Source organism: Botrytis cinerea, chromosome 11, assembly GCF_000143535.2.
Source record: "Botrytis cinerea B05.10 chromosome 11, complete sequence".
Lineage (NCBI taxonomy): Eukaryota > Fungi > Ascomycota > Leotiomycetes > Helotiales > Sclerotiniaceae > Botrytis > Botrytis cinerea.
In genome coordinates, this window is record NC_037320.1 from 1859304 (window position 1) to 1878108 (window position 18805).

Here is an 18805-nt window from a genome sequence, read left to right on the forward strand (position 1 = left end):
AGTAGTTTTTGAATCGAAGACATTTACTGCGTTCATATGTATACTTACCTCGTGTTCAAATTGGCGAAGAAGGCAATTGGTATTAGGTTGAGTAATTCAAATAAATGATTTGAACTTGATGGCTCTATTGATTGATTGGTTTTAAGTCGGGTTGTGTTGGAAGAGGGTTGGGAGTAAAGCGGTAGGAAAAGATTATGTGCAAACTCTGGAAAGAATGAAAATGGTGGAAGAAAGGAATGGAGTGTGGTGAGTGAGGAGGAGTGAACGGGAAAGGGTAGGGTTGGTTTGATTTTTGGTCATCGGTTTGGATGGCTAAGAGATATGAGATATTTGTGCTTGCGAAATTGTGTCTGTATAGCTTGCTTGTGTTTCTGTGCATTTCTGTGTTTCGTTTAGACTGCCGAGAGCGTCGTGGGGATTTGAACGGGTAGATTGGATTGTGGGTGGAATTGTCGTAGGTACGGTGGATGGGTATATTGATCGATAGAGTAGTACTGCTTTCTTTGAACCATGCGTGGAAGTAAGGGATTGCTGTGGTGATACATGGATGCTGTTTATACTCAATAATATGTATCAAGAAACCGTGCATCGATCGACTGAAGTTGATTGAGATTTCCTGAGCATTCGTTCATACTTGTTTGGCGATACATCGACATCTGCGCGCTTGCAACTCCTATCCTCCTTCCTCTGGTTGATGTACGTCGTGAGTAGATTTCTTATTCGAGTTGGATAGGTAAATACTTTTCCCGATTCTCAGATCTCAAAAATAATATCGTAGTTGAATAAACAATCACGCACGCAACAAGCATCAATACTGTCTGGTGGGCATCTGGCAAGAAAGGGGAGAGGAAGTGTGGCTTAGGAATAAAACATAAGAAAAGAGGAGGAGCAAAAAAAATAAAATAGAAAACATACAACAGTGGGGATTCGCTGGTGGTCACCCACCCAACTACTAATCCACCGATCTGAAGCTTGTGTATGGCAGAGCGGACGGGATGCCCAATTTTCTTCAGTCTATGGTCGTATGTGGCAGAGAATCGATTTTTTGGTATTATATTTAAAGAAAATGTTTGAGTTGTGGAGTTAGTGAGTACTTACGAGGATATTTTGTTGTTTTTTTCGTTTGGATTTGGATCCTGAGTTCTGGGAGACGGACGTTTTGTGTATTTTGGGGTTCTGTAGTTCGGGATTTTGTGGGTTATTCAATTTTTAGGTGTGAGTTTGAGGGGTTTGTGTTCTGGGTTACACGGGAGAGAAGGAGTGGAGTGGATTGCCGTTGGATTCTGCTAGTGATTGACCGGTTAGTTTGTTATACGGTTACTCTTTTGTGTGATCTGAATCTTGATATTGATCTCTGATATAGTAGATTCTGTATTTCAATTCCGTTTGTTGTATTGTTTATGGAAGAAGTGGATTGATTCGGTTGCCGATATGTTAAACCTACCTATACATACGTACATATTGGGATTCGCTTAACAACTCTCCTGCGGTCGGTCGAACTACTTTCTCTCAAATTCATAATCGAAAGAAATATTGTTCGCTAGTTCGAGATACATATGTCGGTTCTTTTCAATTGATGATCACATTTGCGTTTGCTTGTGTGTGTGTATTCCATGGGGATACGATATGCGGTGAGGAAGGAAAGGCGAGAAAATATTAAGCGAGAAATTCGTATTCTGGACGGGACTAGAGAAGCTTAGGATTTAAATGAGGAGGATAAGGAAATTATTGGATTGATTTATTGAGATAAATTATTTGGATGGCTTGTACTGGGAGAGAATGGAAGGAGTATTTACATGGGGGAAGAAAGGGGATGGACGAGTTCAGAGAAGTGTAAGATGTGAGGGAGGAGCTAAGCTAAGCGAACGTGAGATGAGATGAATGTTCTAGTTTAAAAAGAGTTTGTGAGAATTAGAAGAATCATTTGGCTTTCTCTTCTCTTCTTTTCATATCCTCATTTTATCCACTCATCTACCTATCCATTCATTTATCCACCTATCTATCCCTTCCTTCAACCAAATGTATCATCATATTCAGATGCTCATATATCTCCTTCGTCACGCACGCATACATATATACATACATATCCATTACGAATATCTTACACAAACCCAAGGTCAGGCTCTAATCCCCAACCACTGAAACCTATTCTCAAGGAAAAACAAAACAAAGTATCTTCAAGATACACATACACATACACATACACATACATACAAATTATACCTCCCCATCCCGCCTTAAATGCACCCCCCTATTCCCTTCTATTCAACCCTTTATTTATAAGCTACAAACCCCAATCTGATCTAATATCTAATACATTCTACAGTCTATATTACAATTACAGCATACAAAAGATCGCAATACTCGTCCATACATCTCTCTCACTCTCTCACATACACACACACACTCTCTCTCTCACATTCATTGATTCCCATCCATTTATCTATCCAGCTCTTCAACATCTTTAATTTCTACACTTCTAATCTCATATAAAACATATACATATCATAAAACACAAAATATTTCAAACTTTACATCTCCACCCCCATCTCATCCTACTTATCCCCCAAAAGATAAGAACCCCCCCTCCTCACCCCCCAACGAATAATAACTCTCATCTAATGAATTCTCAAAAACTTCAACCAAAAAAAAGAGAAGGGAATTTTTATATATGTAGAGATATTGAAACTCGAACACCCAATATCGAATAGCTACGTATTCTTATTGAAAATTGAGGAATATCTCGAATATGACCTACCGAAATATAAATACCACTCTCAAATAAAACACAAATATTATATCATTCAAATCATATATATGTATCCTACTTTCCCTTCCTCTCTTCTTCTATTCCATCCTTTCCTTTTCTATCTACAAAACCCTGTAACCCTTCTCTTCCTTCCCCCTTTTCTTTCTCCAGCCATCTAACTCCAAATCATGCAAATCATGCAAATCATTCATCTCTCATCCATCTCCCCTTCCCCTCCCCCTTCCCCTTCCCCTTCTCCAGCCATCTAACTCCAAATCATGCAAATCATCCAAATCCAAACCATCCATCTCCTATCCTATCCACCTCCCACTAATCCATTTATCTCACTAATTCATCCATCCATCCACCCATCCACCTATCCATCATACCAAATATACACACCCACCCATATACCTACCTACCTACACACCCACATACATACAAACAATACTAAATCGAAGTACTGTAAAATCCATTATCAAATAAAGAAATATTATACAAAGAAATTCCATACAAAGAAAGAAAGGAAGCAAGTCCTCATATTGATTCAAATTCAAATCGCTGGTTATGGAAATGGATAGATAAGTGAGTAAGTGAGTAAGTAAACAACCAGGTAAACAACCAAGTAAGTAAGTAACCAAGTAACAAATGAATGATATAACAAACAAACAAACAAACACACACACACATATATATTGATATAGATATTAATATTTAATTTAGTTTCGTTTGATTTGCAGAGAAGGGTATTATTTATAATGCATGCATGCATGATACTGTACAATACAACACATAAAACACATACAACACACTATTGTACAAAGCAAGCATACACAAGGAAATAACCTTCTAATCCTTTTATGTTTTCCAAGCCTAGCCTTGTCTACCAAACAAGATATTCCTCATGCAAAAAAAAAGGGGAGAGTGCTGTACACATGATATGGTATTCCCATCCATTTATCAGATCATACACACATTACCTATTCGTAATGATCATACAAGGTCTACTTACCCTTTTAGTTTCTTCAATCCTCATGTTTCTCATCATTCATTTTCCTCTCCTTCATTTCCCTGTTCCCATGGTTTCTTCTCCTTGTCACCTGCAAACCAGGTCATTCCAGAACGTCCTAAACTCCTCAATCCACCTTTAATCCAACCCTCTACCTCTTCCTCGCTAACTACTATCTTTTTCGCCTTCTCTTCTTCTTCAGCTGTCAATTCAGCTTTGCGCATTCGAGAAGCGATTCTCTGATCCAAAACAATGGGTTCTAACCATGTTCTCTCTGGTTCTGTAGGGGTACGAGTGCGAATAGATTTATGCCATTCTTTCTCCTCTTCTTTTAGGAGGGTGGCTTGTTCTGATTCTGGAGATTCGGATTCTGTAGATTCAGATGAGGAATTAGAATCGTGATAGGGACGATAGGTAGCGAGGATGATAGCAGCAGTATCGCGACCGATTTGATCGGCGAGATAGCGACGATTAAGGAAACGACGGAGACGGGTGGGGGTATTGAGAAAGCCGAGGATATGAGGGAAGGAGATTGCGGCTGAAGGGTCTAGTTCTGCAGGGCAAGATGAGGGGAGGGTTGCGGATGCGTAGTCTGAGGTTGAGATGAAGGGGGGTAGGTGTGATGGCTTTTCTTTCTTTTCCTCGGCTGGTTTTTCTTCAGGACTTGGAGTCGTAGAAGATGACGAATCTTCGGATTTAGAGGGATCGGAATTAGCGCTGGTGTGGATTGTTTTTCCTAAGAGGGAATCGACTGGAGTTTCGGCGTCTGAGGTTGGAGCTGGGGTTTCTGCTACTTCTGGACTCTCTGCCACAGGCGTAGGGGGTTCGGTTAATGGACCTAACCAACCTTCATGTACACCCCTGATATATTCTTTCCACGTATGTCGTCCAAGTACTATATCACCTCTTGGCCCATCAAACTCTTTAATCCCAGCATTTTTCCTTGTCGATAAAATAGGATCCTGTCCCTCTTTACTCTCCTCAAATGGTAATCTTGCATTACGAATCTTCTCCGCCAATTCCGCTCGAATATCTCCCTCTTTCCTTCCCTGAATAAATTCCCAATCCAAACCTGAAGCTACCAATATAGGCTTAACGTATTCCTTGAAATGATCTTGCGCAATCCGTAATCCGTCAGTTGGAGGCCCTTCGAGGAAGACAGTAAGTTTCCTTGGCATAGTACGAGAATCCCCTAGAGGCTCTTTCGCAATATGTTCCACCAATTTACACCATTTTCTCTGCGCTCTCTTCTTTTCCCTCTTATCGTAGATGACGGCTGCTGTGAAAGATCCAGTAATGGAGAGGAATATCATCCAGTTGCGGGAAGGAACTCTGGGTCTGAAATTTTCGCCGAATCCCAAGTATTTCCACATAGGATTGGGTGGTTTTTGCTTCGCCGCAGCTTTTGCATCGACTTTAACTTCTGCATTTGTAGCAGAAGCTGGCTTCTAAGATCTTGTTAGTTTAAGCTCTCCATGTAAATCTTCATGGAGGGAACTTACGTCTGCCTCGGGCACTTTCGAGTCTGACATTATGGTGAAATGAGTGTATATCTCTTCCAACCGTGAGACTGAAAATCCAAGTGCTCCCGTGTGTTTTGAGCAATTGCTCTTGGATATATCACTGCTGGACCAATATTTCTTTGCTTGGGTTTGAATCTTTTTCAGAAGCCGGACCAATATTTCGCCGAGCACACGTGATGAGAGCCCAGCTCTTATCGATAAGACTCTCAGACCCAGAGTAATGGGATGGTCTTGGCATTCTGGAGATCCGAGTTCGCAAGGCCGGATGAAGAACGAGCTGCATTTTCCGTCCACCGTGGCCCATCGTAACCTTGCCAGTGGACGTGATTCAACATAACAATCATGTAACCGTACTCCTCCGTAGCGATCTAGGTGCTAGGTAGAGGCAGGTATGAAGATGACTTGCGGTCCTTAGATGCTACGATTCGCCCACCACCATATGGTTTGTTGTGATCATACCATGATTGTACACTTTAGTCTTTGCAATGTGATTCATATTGGCGCCGGGCAAAGGGGGCAAGGCCATTCCCGCTCCCAGTCGGTGCTATCAGCATCAAAAGGGTAGGTTGGGTAACGGATCTTTTAGTCTTCACCGGGTTACCGCTATCATCGGGGAGGCCCATGAACCTTAATGCTACAACACCATTGGGACTGATGAGATCGATGAGATTGACAAGCGCGGGCAAGTGGTGTACAGTCAAGTGAGGCAAAGTCAAGCAGAGTCAAGTCAAGCTACCTTGTAACCAAAGCCAACTTTTCAATAAGCCACCAAAGTTTCTTACTACATGTGTTTCTTGTGGGGAGGAAAGGGGGGGGGGGGATCCAATTCTACCGCTTCGTAATAAGTTGTCGCACGTATTGCACCTAACAGTAGTGCAAAGCAAGTATTAATCATGCTCAGACTCAGACAATCCAAAAGGCGTAGCAAACTAATGAAAAGTAAGCTGCCACCCTACATGAGAGATACCTACGCAAAGAATGGGTGGTGGAGAGTGTTGGACCGGCTTTTCTGCTGGTGACATTGCACATTGCACATTACATTTCCCATGCTCCCCATCTCCCTTGTCCTTCTTCTGTCTTATGCGGCCACCACATGCAGCTTTTCAAGGGAAGGAAGAGAGTGTGTGTTATGCCGAGATATGCGGAGACCAAATGGTGAAGCCAGTTGTCAACAACATAATATAATAGCAAACAGTAATAATAACAATGGAACAGTACGACGGAACAGAGTGGAATACGACGGAATATTGGGCATTGAAAGGGGGACAAGAAGAGAAGGGAAGGGAAGGGAAGGGGGAGGGGGGTTTTCATCTGATTTTTCTTTCCCATCACTTCATTCGATTTCTGCTTTCGAGTCTCCTCATAAGCACAAGCACGCAAGGTCAGATTCAGTACGGGGGACAAGAAAGACATCAGACGAAGAAGGAAGGCCACACCACACAGAGGACCGGTACGTACTATGTGATTCAAGGAAAGGAAATCTGGAACAAGTGAAGAATCAATAACCTTGGACCTGCTGTCTGTGTCTGTGTCTGTGTTGATCTCTTATCGAACCTTCTATTTTTAAAGCTAGAATCCCAGAGATCCCCTTAACATCTTGCATTAAGCTATTCCGGGAAAAGCTTATCGGCACGTGATATCAAAGTGACTGAAAGCGTCGTGTTGTTGCAGGCTGGCATTGAAAGAAAGAAGGGAGAAAATCCACCGTTGCCCGGAAGGGGCCAAGCAGCAGAGTCTTTGTTGTTTGTTGTTTGTTGTCGAAGAAGTGGCAAAGGCTCTCTCGCGGTGCTTCCTTCCACCACCTCCCTCCGTGTCCATCCTCGTGATTTCACCGCACCATAAAGAGGATAGCATCGGAAAATCGGTAGGAGAGGAGAACAGAGCCAGAGCCAGAGCCACACACATCAATTTCCAGACGGCAAGAGCGAGAGCGACGAAACTCAACTCCACTTGCATTTTTACTTTTGGGCTGTGGGCTGGGCTGGGCTGGGATAATCGTACCTGGGTAGTACCGTTTTTTTGATTTTCTGCCTAGGATACACGGAGGATAGGATAAGAGCTCCAAGGGCGAATCGCTGTGAGCTATGAGCTATGAGCTATTGGCTATTGCATGGAGCATCCTACGGGAGAAAACGAGGGAAGTAAGTTCAGGCAAGGGAGAGAAACAGGAGAGAGTGATTGATGATGTAACATACGAGGGAGAGTAAGAGTAAGAGTAAGAGTAAGAGTAAGAGGGAGAGGAAGAGGAAGAATGATGATGATGATTTCTATTTCTCTCTCTCTCTGTCTCTGTACATACAGATACAGATACAGATACAGATACAGATACAGATACAAATACAAATACAAATACAAATACAAATACAAATACAAATAAAGAAGCTGCCCTGACCAAAATGTAACGTGTGCAGATACCCAGGATGTAATAAGTAGGATACATAGGTAGACAAAGCACCTGGGTACGCCGTCGATCGATATAAAAGTTGTGGTCACTCACATCGTTATCACGTCTTTCAGCGATACGGTGTATTGTATATCCTCATCGAATCGTGATTGATTGTTACCGACGTGAGCATGTGTGTATTAGTTTTGAACTTCAATTCACATGTGTCCGTGATGATGGGTTGACGACGTTGAGGGGAAGCTCTCCTTTCTTTCATTGTTCGTCACTCACTCACTCATGGCTTCACTCATACATACTACGGATCACATATCTACATACAAATATTCACATCTAGTAATGATACCGACATGCTCCTACATACATACACGCACACACGCACACACACTCACACACACACACACACTCACACACACATACACACACTCACGCACGCTCACGCTCTGTGCCTAGTCCTCCCGTGGTAGCAGTTGTGACTTAACTTGGAAAAGGGTGGAAAGGGCCAAAGAATCACTAGGAAGACATGGACATGACATGCTCGAAAATGCTAGGAATGCATGGAAACGGACGTCGAGCCAATGACACGCGCGGAAAACACGATCAAGCGAATTAATCAAATCATACGCTCATCCATCCACGGCTCTTGCTTTTTTTTCCCCTACAGTTTGAAATGCCCGCAAAAATTGGATCACCCACCTAAATTCCTCTCCTACTTCTTTTCCTCACCAAATCTCTACCTGCGAACTCTGTACACGCAAAATCACACACAACAACTTCTCTGGTAAGCAAAAGACAATTCTCCTCCTCCTGCTCTGGCGGTATCTTCATATCAATTTCCCTGCTCTTGAGTCGCAGCATTCTGCTCCTCGTGAGAACGCGATTTTATTTACACAAAAAAGTCGACGTTTCAATCGCCCTTCGATCTATTGGTACTTCTTTTCACGCTCGCCATCCTCCAATACAATTGCTTCTCTTTTCAACTTCATCGGCGCGTCGTCTCTGCGTCGCGATATCGTTGCGTCCCCTCGCCCTCTCACACTTACGTACCCGACGAACAATTCCGCTGATTCAATTTCATCGCGTTTTAGATCCACCACGCCAGTTAATAACTGTCGTCACTTTATAAATCCATTTAGATGTGAGTTTTCCCTTTCATTTCAATCCATCACCACTTGCAAATTCCACGCCGTACGGAAGTTGTGAGCTTTGCGACTGCATTCACCTGGCACTTTATTCACACCTCGATCCCCAAATACTACAACACCCTCACAACGCGCTGTCACCACCAAATCGTCAACCGCTTGCTCGTGCATTTTTGACCACTTTGGCCTCAACCACAACCACCTTCCATACTCATCGTCGCAAATTTATTACGGTCGCATAAACATTTCCATCAATCGTGCTGACTTTAATTCTTCCCAATTAGACCCATTTCACTTAATTCAACATGCCAAAGGAAAAGGCTCCCAAGCGTGCTGCCAAGAAGACTGAGAAGAAGAAGAAGGGTATGTTGACTCCTGCTCGTGAGCTTCCACTTACGGACCCTCATGTACTGACTCGTTCTTGTATAGACCCCAACGCACCAAAGCGTGGACTTTCTGCATACATGTTCTTCGCCAACGAACAACGTGATAACGTTCGTGAGGAGAACCCCGGAATCTCTTTCGGTACGTTCCCATTCCTGCATCACACTTGCCATGGCATCACTGACATAGCAACCTTATAGGCCAAGTCGGAAAGGTTCTCGGTGAACGCTGGAAGGCCTTGAACGAGAAGCAAAGAGGTCCTTACGAGGAGTCTGCTGCCAAGGACAAGAAACGTTACGAAGAGGAGAAGGCCAATTACAACGTAAGTCTTACAGTGCGTATCAATGCTATCAAGCAGCAAATTCTATGGGAAAGGAACATTGAGCTAAACAATACACGTTACAGGCCGATGCCGAGGAGGAAGAGTCTTCTTAGAGATTTCTTTTAATCACTCAAACTTTCAATCACTTCATCTCGACAAATGATAGTCTTGATAGCTACCTATCCGACCATCACTATCAAAGATGACATAATCATACAAGTTGGGAGGTTCTCCGGGGTTATCTTTTCTGCTTTTCATTTGGGCTGGGGTGTTATGTTTTGACAGGGGAATGGGATGATCAACTTGTGCACATGTTGCCGTTTTCCTTTTCATATCGGATGATGATCTTACGGTATCGTTTTTTGCTATCGACGGATTTTTTATGGTCTGGTCTGGTCTGGTCTAGGTCAAAGTCTAGGTCTGTCTAGATAGGTCTAGGACAAGAGATAAGATCATGGTAAATTTCTACAACCAATTGCGTGTAACAATGATATCGTTTGTATTCTAAATCTTCTCATTTGATCAGGCTGTGATTTTAAGTGTGATGTGATGAAATGTGATGTTGAGTTAAAAATGAGATGCGAATAATGTATTGTGATGGTTTGCAAACAATCTTCTTTTTTACAATGCACGGTGGAACGTGATGAGACTCAATACTCGATCGATCCATGGGCGCACTCGCAATCGGATTTGCAAAACGAAATGAAACGGGCGAAACGGGAAGGCGAGATTCGAGACTCGAAGGATCTGAGACATTTTGCCTTACAGCCTTGTCAGCTGAAGTGAGGTGGGTGTAGAGAGAGATGGTAAGAAGTTGTATTTGTGCATTTTTCTTCTCGTTTCTTTTCTTTTCGGGGCGGGGACGGAAGGGGGAGTTTCTTTCTTTCTTTGAGGTATTGATAGAATGTTGATAGAGTATTCATAGAGTGTTGAAGGGGCGTTTATGGGAATTGGGTTGGATTGAGGGGAATGAAGTGGATTGAAGAGAGGGGAGTGGAATGGGATGGATGGAGATGGAGATGGAGATGGAGATGGAGATGGAGATGGAGATGGAGATGGAGATGGAGATGGAGATGGAGATGGAGATGGAGCTGGATAGAGAAGATTAGATCTTTTCTTGGAGGTAGATTTGAGGAGAGGGGATTTGTGGGAGGGGGCTGAGGAGATTGAGAGGGAGATGGATATTATATATATATATATATATATATATATATATCTTTCTATCTAGGTAGGTAGGTAGGTAGGTAGGCAGGCAGGCAAGGGTAAGATTGTGTATGAATCTCTGGGGACTTGAAGAGATTGAGATTGAGATTGAGATTGAGATTGAGAGGGAGACTGAGATTGAGATTGAGATTGAGACTGGCTGATTGATTGATTGATTGATTGATTGATTAGTATTAAGGGTATAAGAGCGGCGAGGATGAGGGTGCGGTTTTTGAGGTTTGTGCTGGAAATGCAGAGAGGAGGGGAAATCAAAAGGATACAGTAGATGAGCATTGAGAAATCATGGGGGAGGATGGGATGGGATGCGATGCATCTTTGGATTGTGTCTGAGTGAGTGCTCGATGATACGTGGTATATATACTCGTGAGAACGAGATGAGAATGAGAGATGGGATGAGATGGTTTGAGATGGTTTGAGATGGTATGCTAGTGCTGCCTGTGATGGATAGAGATGGTGTGTGTATCTATGGTCTGGAGGTTTTGGGGTTTTTGAGTTGTTTTTTGTTTTTGTTTTTGTTTTTATTTTTGTTTGATGTTGGTGTTGGTGTTGGTGTTGTGTTGATGGTTGGTAGTAAATTTGAGCGGAAGTGATGGGATTTGCTGGTTGCATGATTTGATGATATGATAACATGAAGATTTATCGTCGCGAGTGAGTGGCACTGGATTGGATTGGAATAAGTATCTCTAGCTGTCCTTCCTCGATCATTATTCGGTCGGCGTGGAGCACGGAAGAGAGTTTCTTGTTAAGTTAAGTTCTGTCATCTTGTACGCGTATGTTGGTGGATTGATTGGGATTGATTGGGATGGATGGTATGTATGTATATGTACCTAGGCATGCGTTTGTCTCTATTTGATGTTGAAGGCGGATACGGTTGTTACTTAAGTGAGTTGCAATTGATTTGATTTTCATGAGTCGAGTCGAGTCTGGTCTAGAAAGGACTCTCATATTGTTAAGTTTTTTTAATTTTTTGTTTTGTTTTTTGAAATCTCCATGGTTTCATCACTGCATAGGATACACACTATCGAAACAAATCATCGAGGAAGGTTTCCCGACGGACATCGTTGGCGTGGGATAAATGTTGCATGGAACACTGCATGATTGATATCTATGGGAACGTTTGCGGGATGCGGATTCGATTCGGGTACCTGAGTACATTGTTCTCTTTCTTCTGTCTGAGTGGAGAGATAGGATGGATGGTAGACTTGATTGATCTCTTAGAGGAGCCCACACAGAGGGATTTTTTTTCCATTTCGAGAACAAGAAGGGAAGTTTAATTCTGCGATTGTTGATTGATTGATTGATCGATTGGAATCCTCAAGTAACGTTAATATCAAGAATCCATGTGTGAAGCCGATGAGTATCGGATGTGGTCTCGGCCTCGGTTTGACAATAAGAACACCATTCCGTGTCATCAGCCGTAACCACAAAGTCAGCCTTGTGCGATTCGCTCGTCGTGATTATTCTACCACTTGGGCAGAAAAATGTTGTCGAGGCTTTGTGCCACTTCTTCTATCGTGGCATTACAATTGCACAAGTGGCGATTGACAATCATTCATCGATAGGCATTTATCCACAAATATATCCCGTTGATGAATACATGTTGATTTGGTCAATGCAACTCAACTCAATCGCTTCGAGTTTGGAGAAATCTGGTTCGTTCGGACGGAGAGTTCATGCATGATTATGCTTTGACCATTATCACACATACCTACATATACACAAACACATACAACAACCCGAAGAGATTGGAAGCTTTAAGTATGTTTTACTGGCTAGAATTGATCATGCAAGAAAAGATAATTATTCCTTGGTAACTGTACGCGTCTGCAGTATGTGAACGGAGAATCGCCAATGAATCAATGCACAGAATCGGCTTGATGGAAGATTAGAAGAGGGGAAATTTCATGACACGATAGTTCACTTATTCCAATGGGTTTTGACACGTCAGTCGTCGTGCTTCTGAGGTTGTAGATTCGCCCACCTGCGAGTTATGCTATTTGTCTATTCATCTGCAGAGCGGCGGGTGGTTGGTTTTTCGAGTTGTTCGGGATTTTTGAGGGGAGGGGATAGGTGCTTTTATTGTTCTGTCGGTCTGTGTAGGTAGGGTTGGTATGTACATATATGTATGCATGTGTGTATGGATGTATGAATTGGTTCGATGTTATTCGAGAACCATACTCCACTTTTTCTTCTTTTTCGAAGCTTCAGTTCTGCTTCTTCAATTGATATGATATGATATGACATATTTATTTCATTTCACTTCATTTTGAGTCGAGATTCATTCGAATCCCAGTTCACACTTGACAACATATAATGAACTTCTGAACTTACTACATGGAATAATAACTCATTGATCGAGTACACATCTCCACTCCCCAATTTCAACATCTCCATCAATCGCATCACCACAACTTAATGTCGTTCCAGCCCCATACCTCAGCAATCGAAGCATGGAGGAGCTATCCGGATGTTGGCGCGAAGCCGCCCGCGCCGACGCCGTCGCCATCGAACTCCTCAAAATCCGCACCCATCTAACCTCCTCACCCACCCCCCTTATTTCCTCCTCCTCTCCCCATCCACACTCCCCCTCCCTCTCCCACCCCGATCCCCCCAGCATCCCAGACCACGAAATCATCACGGCCATCCTCCGCCACGTCGAGCAATCATCGCGTCTCCTGCGCGACCTGCACGATCTCTTCCCGATCTACAGATTGCGCGTTCCCGTCGTCGTGTATTATTTGACCGTCATTCTACCGTGTTTGCAAAAAACGCTGAGGGATATGCTGGCGTTTCTGCTTTGTGACGATTGGTCCATTCGGATGAAGTGGATGTTGATGCATGAACGCTTGAATGAACAGGGGGGTATGTCGTTGGCTTTACGGTTTGTTATGTATGTGGATTTTCTGGTGCAGTGTGTGAGATTGTTGAGTAGGTGAGTGAAGGAGTTTTTTTTTTTTTTTTTTTTTTTTTTTTTGGTCTCGTCCCAGGCGGGAAGCGAAACGGAACGAGAAGCTTGGAGGGGTGAGAGTACTAGTCCTGGTTTTAGTTCTAGCTCTAGATCGGTGGGGTGGTGGGATTGGTGGATGGTGGGAGAGCTGAGATAGGAAAGAAATCGATTGGATGGATGGATGGATGGATGGTGGTAACGACAGTCAGCATACAGATCTCCCACTTACGATCCCACGACGCTGGAATTGCTGCGCTTGAGAATCTTAAGGCTGAGGGCTCTGAGAGGGATTCCTGGTATGTTTTCTCGAGACATCTTTCGATTTATCTTTTCTGCTTATTGCATCGCATCGCATCGCCTCGCCTCGCATCGCATCGCTCTGAGATCAGTAATATTCTTTTCTTTCTTTCTCATAATGTCTAGGTGAAATGGTGATTGTGTATCAATCGATTAACCCCCAAATCTGTGATGCTAGCACCTCCCATCCCCGTACAGCCGCATCTTGCTCCTGCACAGCCAAATCTTATGGATATTGAGGTATGTAAGCGAATTTCTTGGTATGTTGGGTTGGACTTTGGAGTTTTCTGCTGGGAATCTTGTGTCTGGCGAAGGGATGAGAGGAGAAGAGAAGAGAAGAGAAGCGAAGTGTTAGGAGAGGGAAATGGGAAGAAAGAATGTAAGGAGGTGGCGTGTTAATGACGTTGATGTTTAGAGACGTCACTGGGCGGAAAAAATCTTTGATGATCATGCGCAACCGCTTTCGCAAACACTTTTGAAACATAGACGAGAGTATGTTGATTTCTTCTTCTTCTTCTTCTTTTTTTCTTCTCTCGTTTGGCTTGGTGATTTTCTGGTTGCATGGAGGGAGGGATGTTGGACATGTGATGTGGTGTCAAGTATGATATTGTGTAAGCGTGGAGGGGGGTGTTCATAGAAATCACAATGGTTGACTGATGGGACGGATATAGATCGAGATGTTGGGGTCCATCGATGAATCTTATGAAATTGGGTATCCCTCCGCAATCAAAAGTTTTGTTTAAATTGTAAGTCTTACGTTTTCTCTTCTCTCTGATCTTCCAGCTCCAACATTCCTTTAACTCCCTTCGTCAGTTCAATCCACACTAACAATCCAGACCCTTTGACAAAAACCACCTTTCCGTAACCCTCTATCTAGACGATACAGCACTTCATCAATCCCCCCATTTACTCTGTCGCTGGATGGACAAACAAAATAATCCTCATTATTCTTCCTTTGGCGTTCATGAGCTATGTATCCGCGGATATGGAAGTGCGTTGTGTTTCAAGAGGTGGAGTGAGTATAAGGAACATCCGACTGTTTGGATGGCTCTATTTTTCAAGTGAGTGATGATTTCTCAGCTGAAGTTTGGACAGAGAAGCGATGATGAAGGGAAACTCAGGGAGACAAGAATTAGAGAGGATATACTGACTGTTTTCTTTTGAAAGGACTTGGCAAAGTTAGTACTCTCCCGTAGTCCTATTATCCGCTTGCATCGAGGGTATAAACATAAAATACGACGCCTCGGGAATTAACCATGTAATATCATAGGATTGGTGCTCTTCCACTGCTCATTCGTGGCACTCAAAGCGCGTTCTCAACTCACAAATCTGATACCGAGAGATGATTACATCATTGCTGGGGAAGTAAAGATTTTTCAAGGGTAGGTGATTATTTTTACTCCAGCGAGGTAGAGTCAGGGGAACTGGATTGAGAATACGAGTTAGCGGGTAGCAACGAGACTTCTCACTAACAAGATTATGGTAATAGTCAAATCGTAGACGATGGATTCCACCACTCTCTCTTCGTCTACGAAAATCAACAAACCCATACCCTCCGACTGCACGCCGCAGTTGCAAATGGAGAATTGAGAAAATGTCCTATCTGGACTGCTTTTAGTATGAATTCCCTTTCCCCTCTTCAATCCTTCCTCACTCACTTTTCCCACCTCTTGATTTCCCTGCATCTTGTATATTTTACTCAATCTTAACTTTATACACCCCCCTCCAAATCCTCGCTAAAATTCCGCAGTAACAGATTTTCAAGTCTCTTCTGATACCTGGCTGGCCCGACATTCGCGTCATCGCGTTTGGATCCAAGATTTGCATCTCTATGTTTTTTGTGATGAGTATTCGAGACGTGCGCAGGTGAGGAAACATGGAGAGTTTGAATTGTATTTTGTGCATGGAGCTGGTATGTTTAAGGTTTTTTCTTTCTTTGAGATTTGGTGTTTTGTGTAGACCTGTGATTTTGGCAATGAGATTCAATTAATTGGGGCTTTCGGCAGATGAAGGAAAAAGGAAGGAAGAAGGAGAAATGGAGAAGCAAGGAGAAAGAGAGAATCAAGACTAACATATCGAATAGCAGCAGATGCATTCATACGAATATTCTACCCCCTAGATTCAGACTCGGAATCCGAGCGCGCGATTGAAGATTTGTCGAGGCCTGCATCGGCTGGACTTCAATAGGTACTCATCTAGTATATGGGGTAATCCAACAACCAAACCCGCTTTTGATCTTGGTCTTGTGACGAAACGGAATGGAGCGAAAATTTCCGGACCTTTAGTACATAATTTTGAGGGGTATCCAGCTTGAATCCCACTGGGCTCTTAATCTCGCTACGAGATTCCCACCACTCTCGATTTCTCGATTTTTTTTGCCTTGCTCTCCCTTGAAATGGTGGATTATGAATATGATGGATATTGTAATGCTATACGTTTCCCCCCATCTTTTTCCAGAATTCAATGTTTAGTATCCATAAATCATGCTGAACTCTCGATATTCTCTCTGTTAGTTGCTATATCTGTAGCTTTGCTTCTTGAGAAGGCTTCCTTGATATATTCCTTGTTTTGTTATTTTCGTCTCTCTCTCTCTCTCGCTTCCTTGGAAAAATATTGTTTATCCCGAGGATTGTGATGGGAATTCCGGAACACACGACTGGAAAAAGAAGGATTTCAGAAGGAATATAAGTCACAGAATACCGGAATCTTTTTCATGTGTTTGATGTATCTGATGCGATTCCACGATGCCACGATGTCATGATTTCATGATACCCAGAGAAGGATATGTTTTCCTTTGATATTTTGTTTTTGTTGTCTATTTTTCTTTTTCTTTTTCTTTTTCTTTTTCTTTTTCTTTTTTATTTCTATTCTGAAGTTGTGAGGTTGTGTTTTGGTTAAGATGTTGATGTCGATATTGATAACACTTACTCTGTCGCGGATATATCATATTTGCGAGTTGCAGTTCATATCCAAATGGGTTTGAACATGCAATGGAGGTTTAAAACTTGGTAAATTGTAATTAACTCAAGAATGGGCAATGAAGAGAGAAACCAACTCATAACGCTCAGAGCTGTTGTTACCTACCTACCTATCTAAATATAGCTAGCAAATAGACTGTGCTTGAAATTTGGAAGTAATGAAGTTTGTTTATTGATTGTGATTTGTGGTATATGTGGTGCGTGAGTATGCTGAACGGGAAGTTGCATATGTGAATGTAATTTGGGTATTGTAGCGTATTTTCTTGGCTGCTGTGGCTCTATCTTGATTGGTATTTGATGTGTCTCTGGACTGAATTCTGAGGTTTGGGTTTGGGTTTTGGGTCTTGGGTTACACATACTGCGCTTCTCAACATCGCAATTCCATTCTAAATAGGACGGGGCCAGCATTTGATGAGGTAGTAGATTGATTCACTTCGACGGATCGGATTACCACCGTTTAGTTTTCTTTGATCTTTCAAAAACTTGAAGTGGATGTTAGGATTGGTTTTCTTGTGTATATAATTGTGTGCACTATATTCTCTAGAATAAATATCCGGACTACATATCTCAATTCTTATCTTGGGTATATAGATGTGAGAGAAACATCTCTGTATTCTTCCTCGAGTATTCATCGATAGAGGGGCTCATTTATCAAAATTTAATCCCCATTCAAATGTACTAGATATTCATTATATCATTTTTTTTTGTTATTTTTGTATTTCAGTAGGGGTATATAGTAGAATATCTGTATGTATTTGAGAACTATGTTATGTATTTAAGCTCTTCGAGTAGAAGGGGTCAATCTTGTTATTGGAGAGTAGTGACTTATACAGCTAAGAGTGTGTACTTTAGCTGGTAGTTGAGTATGTGTCATGATGGAAAGTTTTGAGTAGCTTTGGTGTAGATGGTTTGTCAATATGATCTGGCTGTTATTAACAGATTGAAGGGTTATCACATTCGTTCGGAATCTACACACAATTTCGTTCCGCGTATGTGTCTCTGTGATACAGTAATCAAGAATTAGAAAGTCAATATAGAGCCATGCCATCGATTTAGCGGATTTGGATGCAGGGGGTGAAATACTCAAGTATTCTCTAGCTCTCGGAGCAGACGGAAGAATAGAGGAAGGGAAATATGAGCTGGCTTTCCTATACTCTGTACATCGAAACTGATATACATAGGGACGGTGTCTCTCTAGCCGCGTGACAGTTCCTCATAAATTTGTGATTACGTGACAGTATTTCCAAGTACCGCTAGTAGTTCGAATTCACATTTTGGGAGAGAATTAAAAAAATTATTTCTGGCCCATATATTGAGAGAGGCAAAACTTATTAGCGAAGTATAAATAAATTATAATTATTATGTTGAGGTTTTTATGATGTGATCTCGATCTCGCTTGGTAATTTTAGACGAGAGTTTACAAAGACTCAAGATGAGACGTGACTGGCGTCATACTGTATATTTAGACGAGAATTCCATGACATTTTGGTTCATTATTTCGAACGGGGAAGAATTTTCTATCATTTAGATGTAAAAAATCGCGCAGTATTCTTTGAGCATCTCTAGAAGCTAATATATTATCAGGATGAGTATGAAATGATGAATACCCATATGTTGAAAAGGCTTTATTGGAACGAGGTGATATCAAAACGACATTAAATATTACTCAAAACTCATCTAAGTCATAAAACAGGAAGGTATATTCCGAAAACGAGACACTGCAAGCAAAGCGATGGCGGTCGGGGTATGGTATGGAAACAAGCACTCTATCATCACATCTATCGCAAATGTCATCTAGCCACAGTTACAAGAAAGTTTTGTTGCACGTC

General features: G+C 42.3%; 3 protein-coding genes across 5 annotated transcripts; 2 read left to right on the forward strand and 1 right to left on the reverse strand.

Annotated features, from left to right (window-relative positions):
• Positions 1-3679: 3679 nt before the first annotated feature.
• Positions 3680-5423, reverse strand: Bctim54. Its single transcript, XM_024696054.1, has 2 exons — positions 5261-5423; positions 3680-5206 (listed from the first exon to the last, which is right to left on the reverse strand). Exons 1-2 carry the CDS (start codon positions 5288-5290, stop codon positions 3794-3796), a joined length of 1443 nt encoding a protein of 480 aa, XP_024551857.1. The 5' UTR covers positions 5291-5423; the 3' UTR covers positions 3680-3793.
• Positions 5424-8368: 2945 nt separating this feature from the next.
• Positions 8369-10055, forward strand: BCIN_11g05240 (hypothetical protein). Of its 3 annotated transcripts, XM_024696055.1 has the most exons (6): positions 8369-8463; positions 8771-8820; positions 9109-9187; positions 9254-9349; positions 9409-9530; positions 9614-10055. In XM_024696055.1, the coding sequence occupies exons 3-6, from the start codon at positions 9130-9132 to the stop codon at positions 9641-9643; spliced, it is 306 nt and encodes a 101-aa protein (XP_024551858.1). In that variant the 5' UTR covers positions 8369-8463; positions 8771-8820; positions 9109-9129; the 3' UTR covers positions 9644-10055. The 3 variants fall into 3 exon arrangements, with proteins under 3 accessions (XP_024551858.1, XP_024551859.1, XP_024551860.1); XM_024696056.1 differs by lacking the exon at positions 8369-8463 and having other exon boundaries at positions 8468-8820; XM_024696057.1 differs by lacking the exons at positions 8369-8463; positions 8771-8820 and having other exon boundaries at positions 8823-9187.
• A 2897-nt stretch (positions 10056-12952) lies between these two features.
• Positions 12953-16444, forward strand: BCIN_11g05250 (hypothetical protein). The gene is made up of 11 exons (XM_024696058.1): positions 12953-13686; positions 13918-13997; positions 14177-14238; positions 14414-14490; positions 14670-14744; positions 14835-15059; positions 15166-15176; positions 15269-15380; positions 15488-15615; positions 15749-15910; positions 16082-16444. The coding sequence occupies exons 1-11, from the start codon at positions 13205-13207 to the stop codon at positions 16183-16185; spliced, it is 1518 nt and encodes a 505-aa protein (XP_024551861.1). The 5' UTR covers positions 12953-13204; the 3' UTR covers positions 16186-16444.
• Positions 16445-18805: the final 2361 nt, after the last annotated feature.

Excerpts from the sequence above, each read along its gene's own strand:
- BCIN_11g05250 (XM_024696058.1), top strand. The coding sequence starts at position 13,205 with ATGGAGGAGCTATCCGGATGTTGGCGCGAAGCCGCCCGCGCCGACGCC. Across the intron at positions 13,998-14,176 it reads GGCTCTGAGAGGGATTCCTG|CACCTCCCATCCCCGTACAG; the intron begins GTATGTTTTCTC and ends CTGTGATGCTAG. Across the intron at positions 15,911-16,081 it reads GTATTTTGTGCATGGAGCTG|CAGCAGATGCATTCATACGA; the intron begins GTATGTTTAAGG and ends CATATCGAATAG.
- Bctim54 (XM_024696054.1), bottom strand. The coding sequence starts at position 5,290 with ATGTCAGACTCGAAAGTGCCCGAGGCAGAC. Across the intron at positions 5,207-5,260 it reads CGAAAGTGCCCGAGGCAGAC|AAGCCAGCTTCTGCTACAAA; the intron begins GTAAGTTCCCTC and ends ACAAGATCTTAG.
- BCIN_11g05240 (XM_024696055.1), top strand. The coding sequence starts at position 9,130 with ATGCCAAAGGAAAAGGCTCCCAAGCGTGCTGCCAAGAAGACTGAGAAG. Across the intron at positions 9,188-9,253 it reads GACTGAGAAGAAGAAGAAGG|ACCCCAACGCACCAAAGCGT; the intron begins GTATGTTGACTC and ends GTTCTTGTATAG. Across the intron at positions 9,531-9,613 it reads AGGAGAAGGCCAATTACAAC|GCCGATGCCGAGGAGGAAGA; the intron begins GTAAGTCTTACA and ends TACACGTTACAG.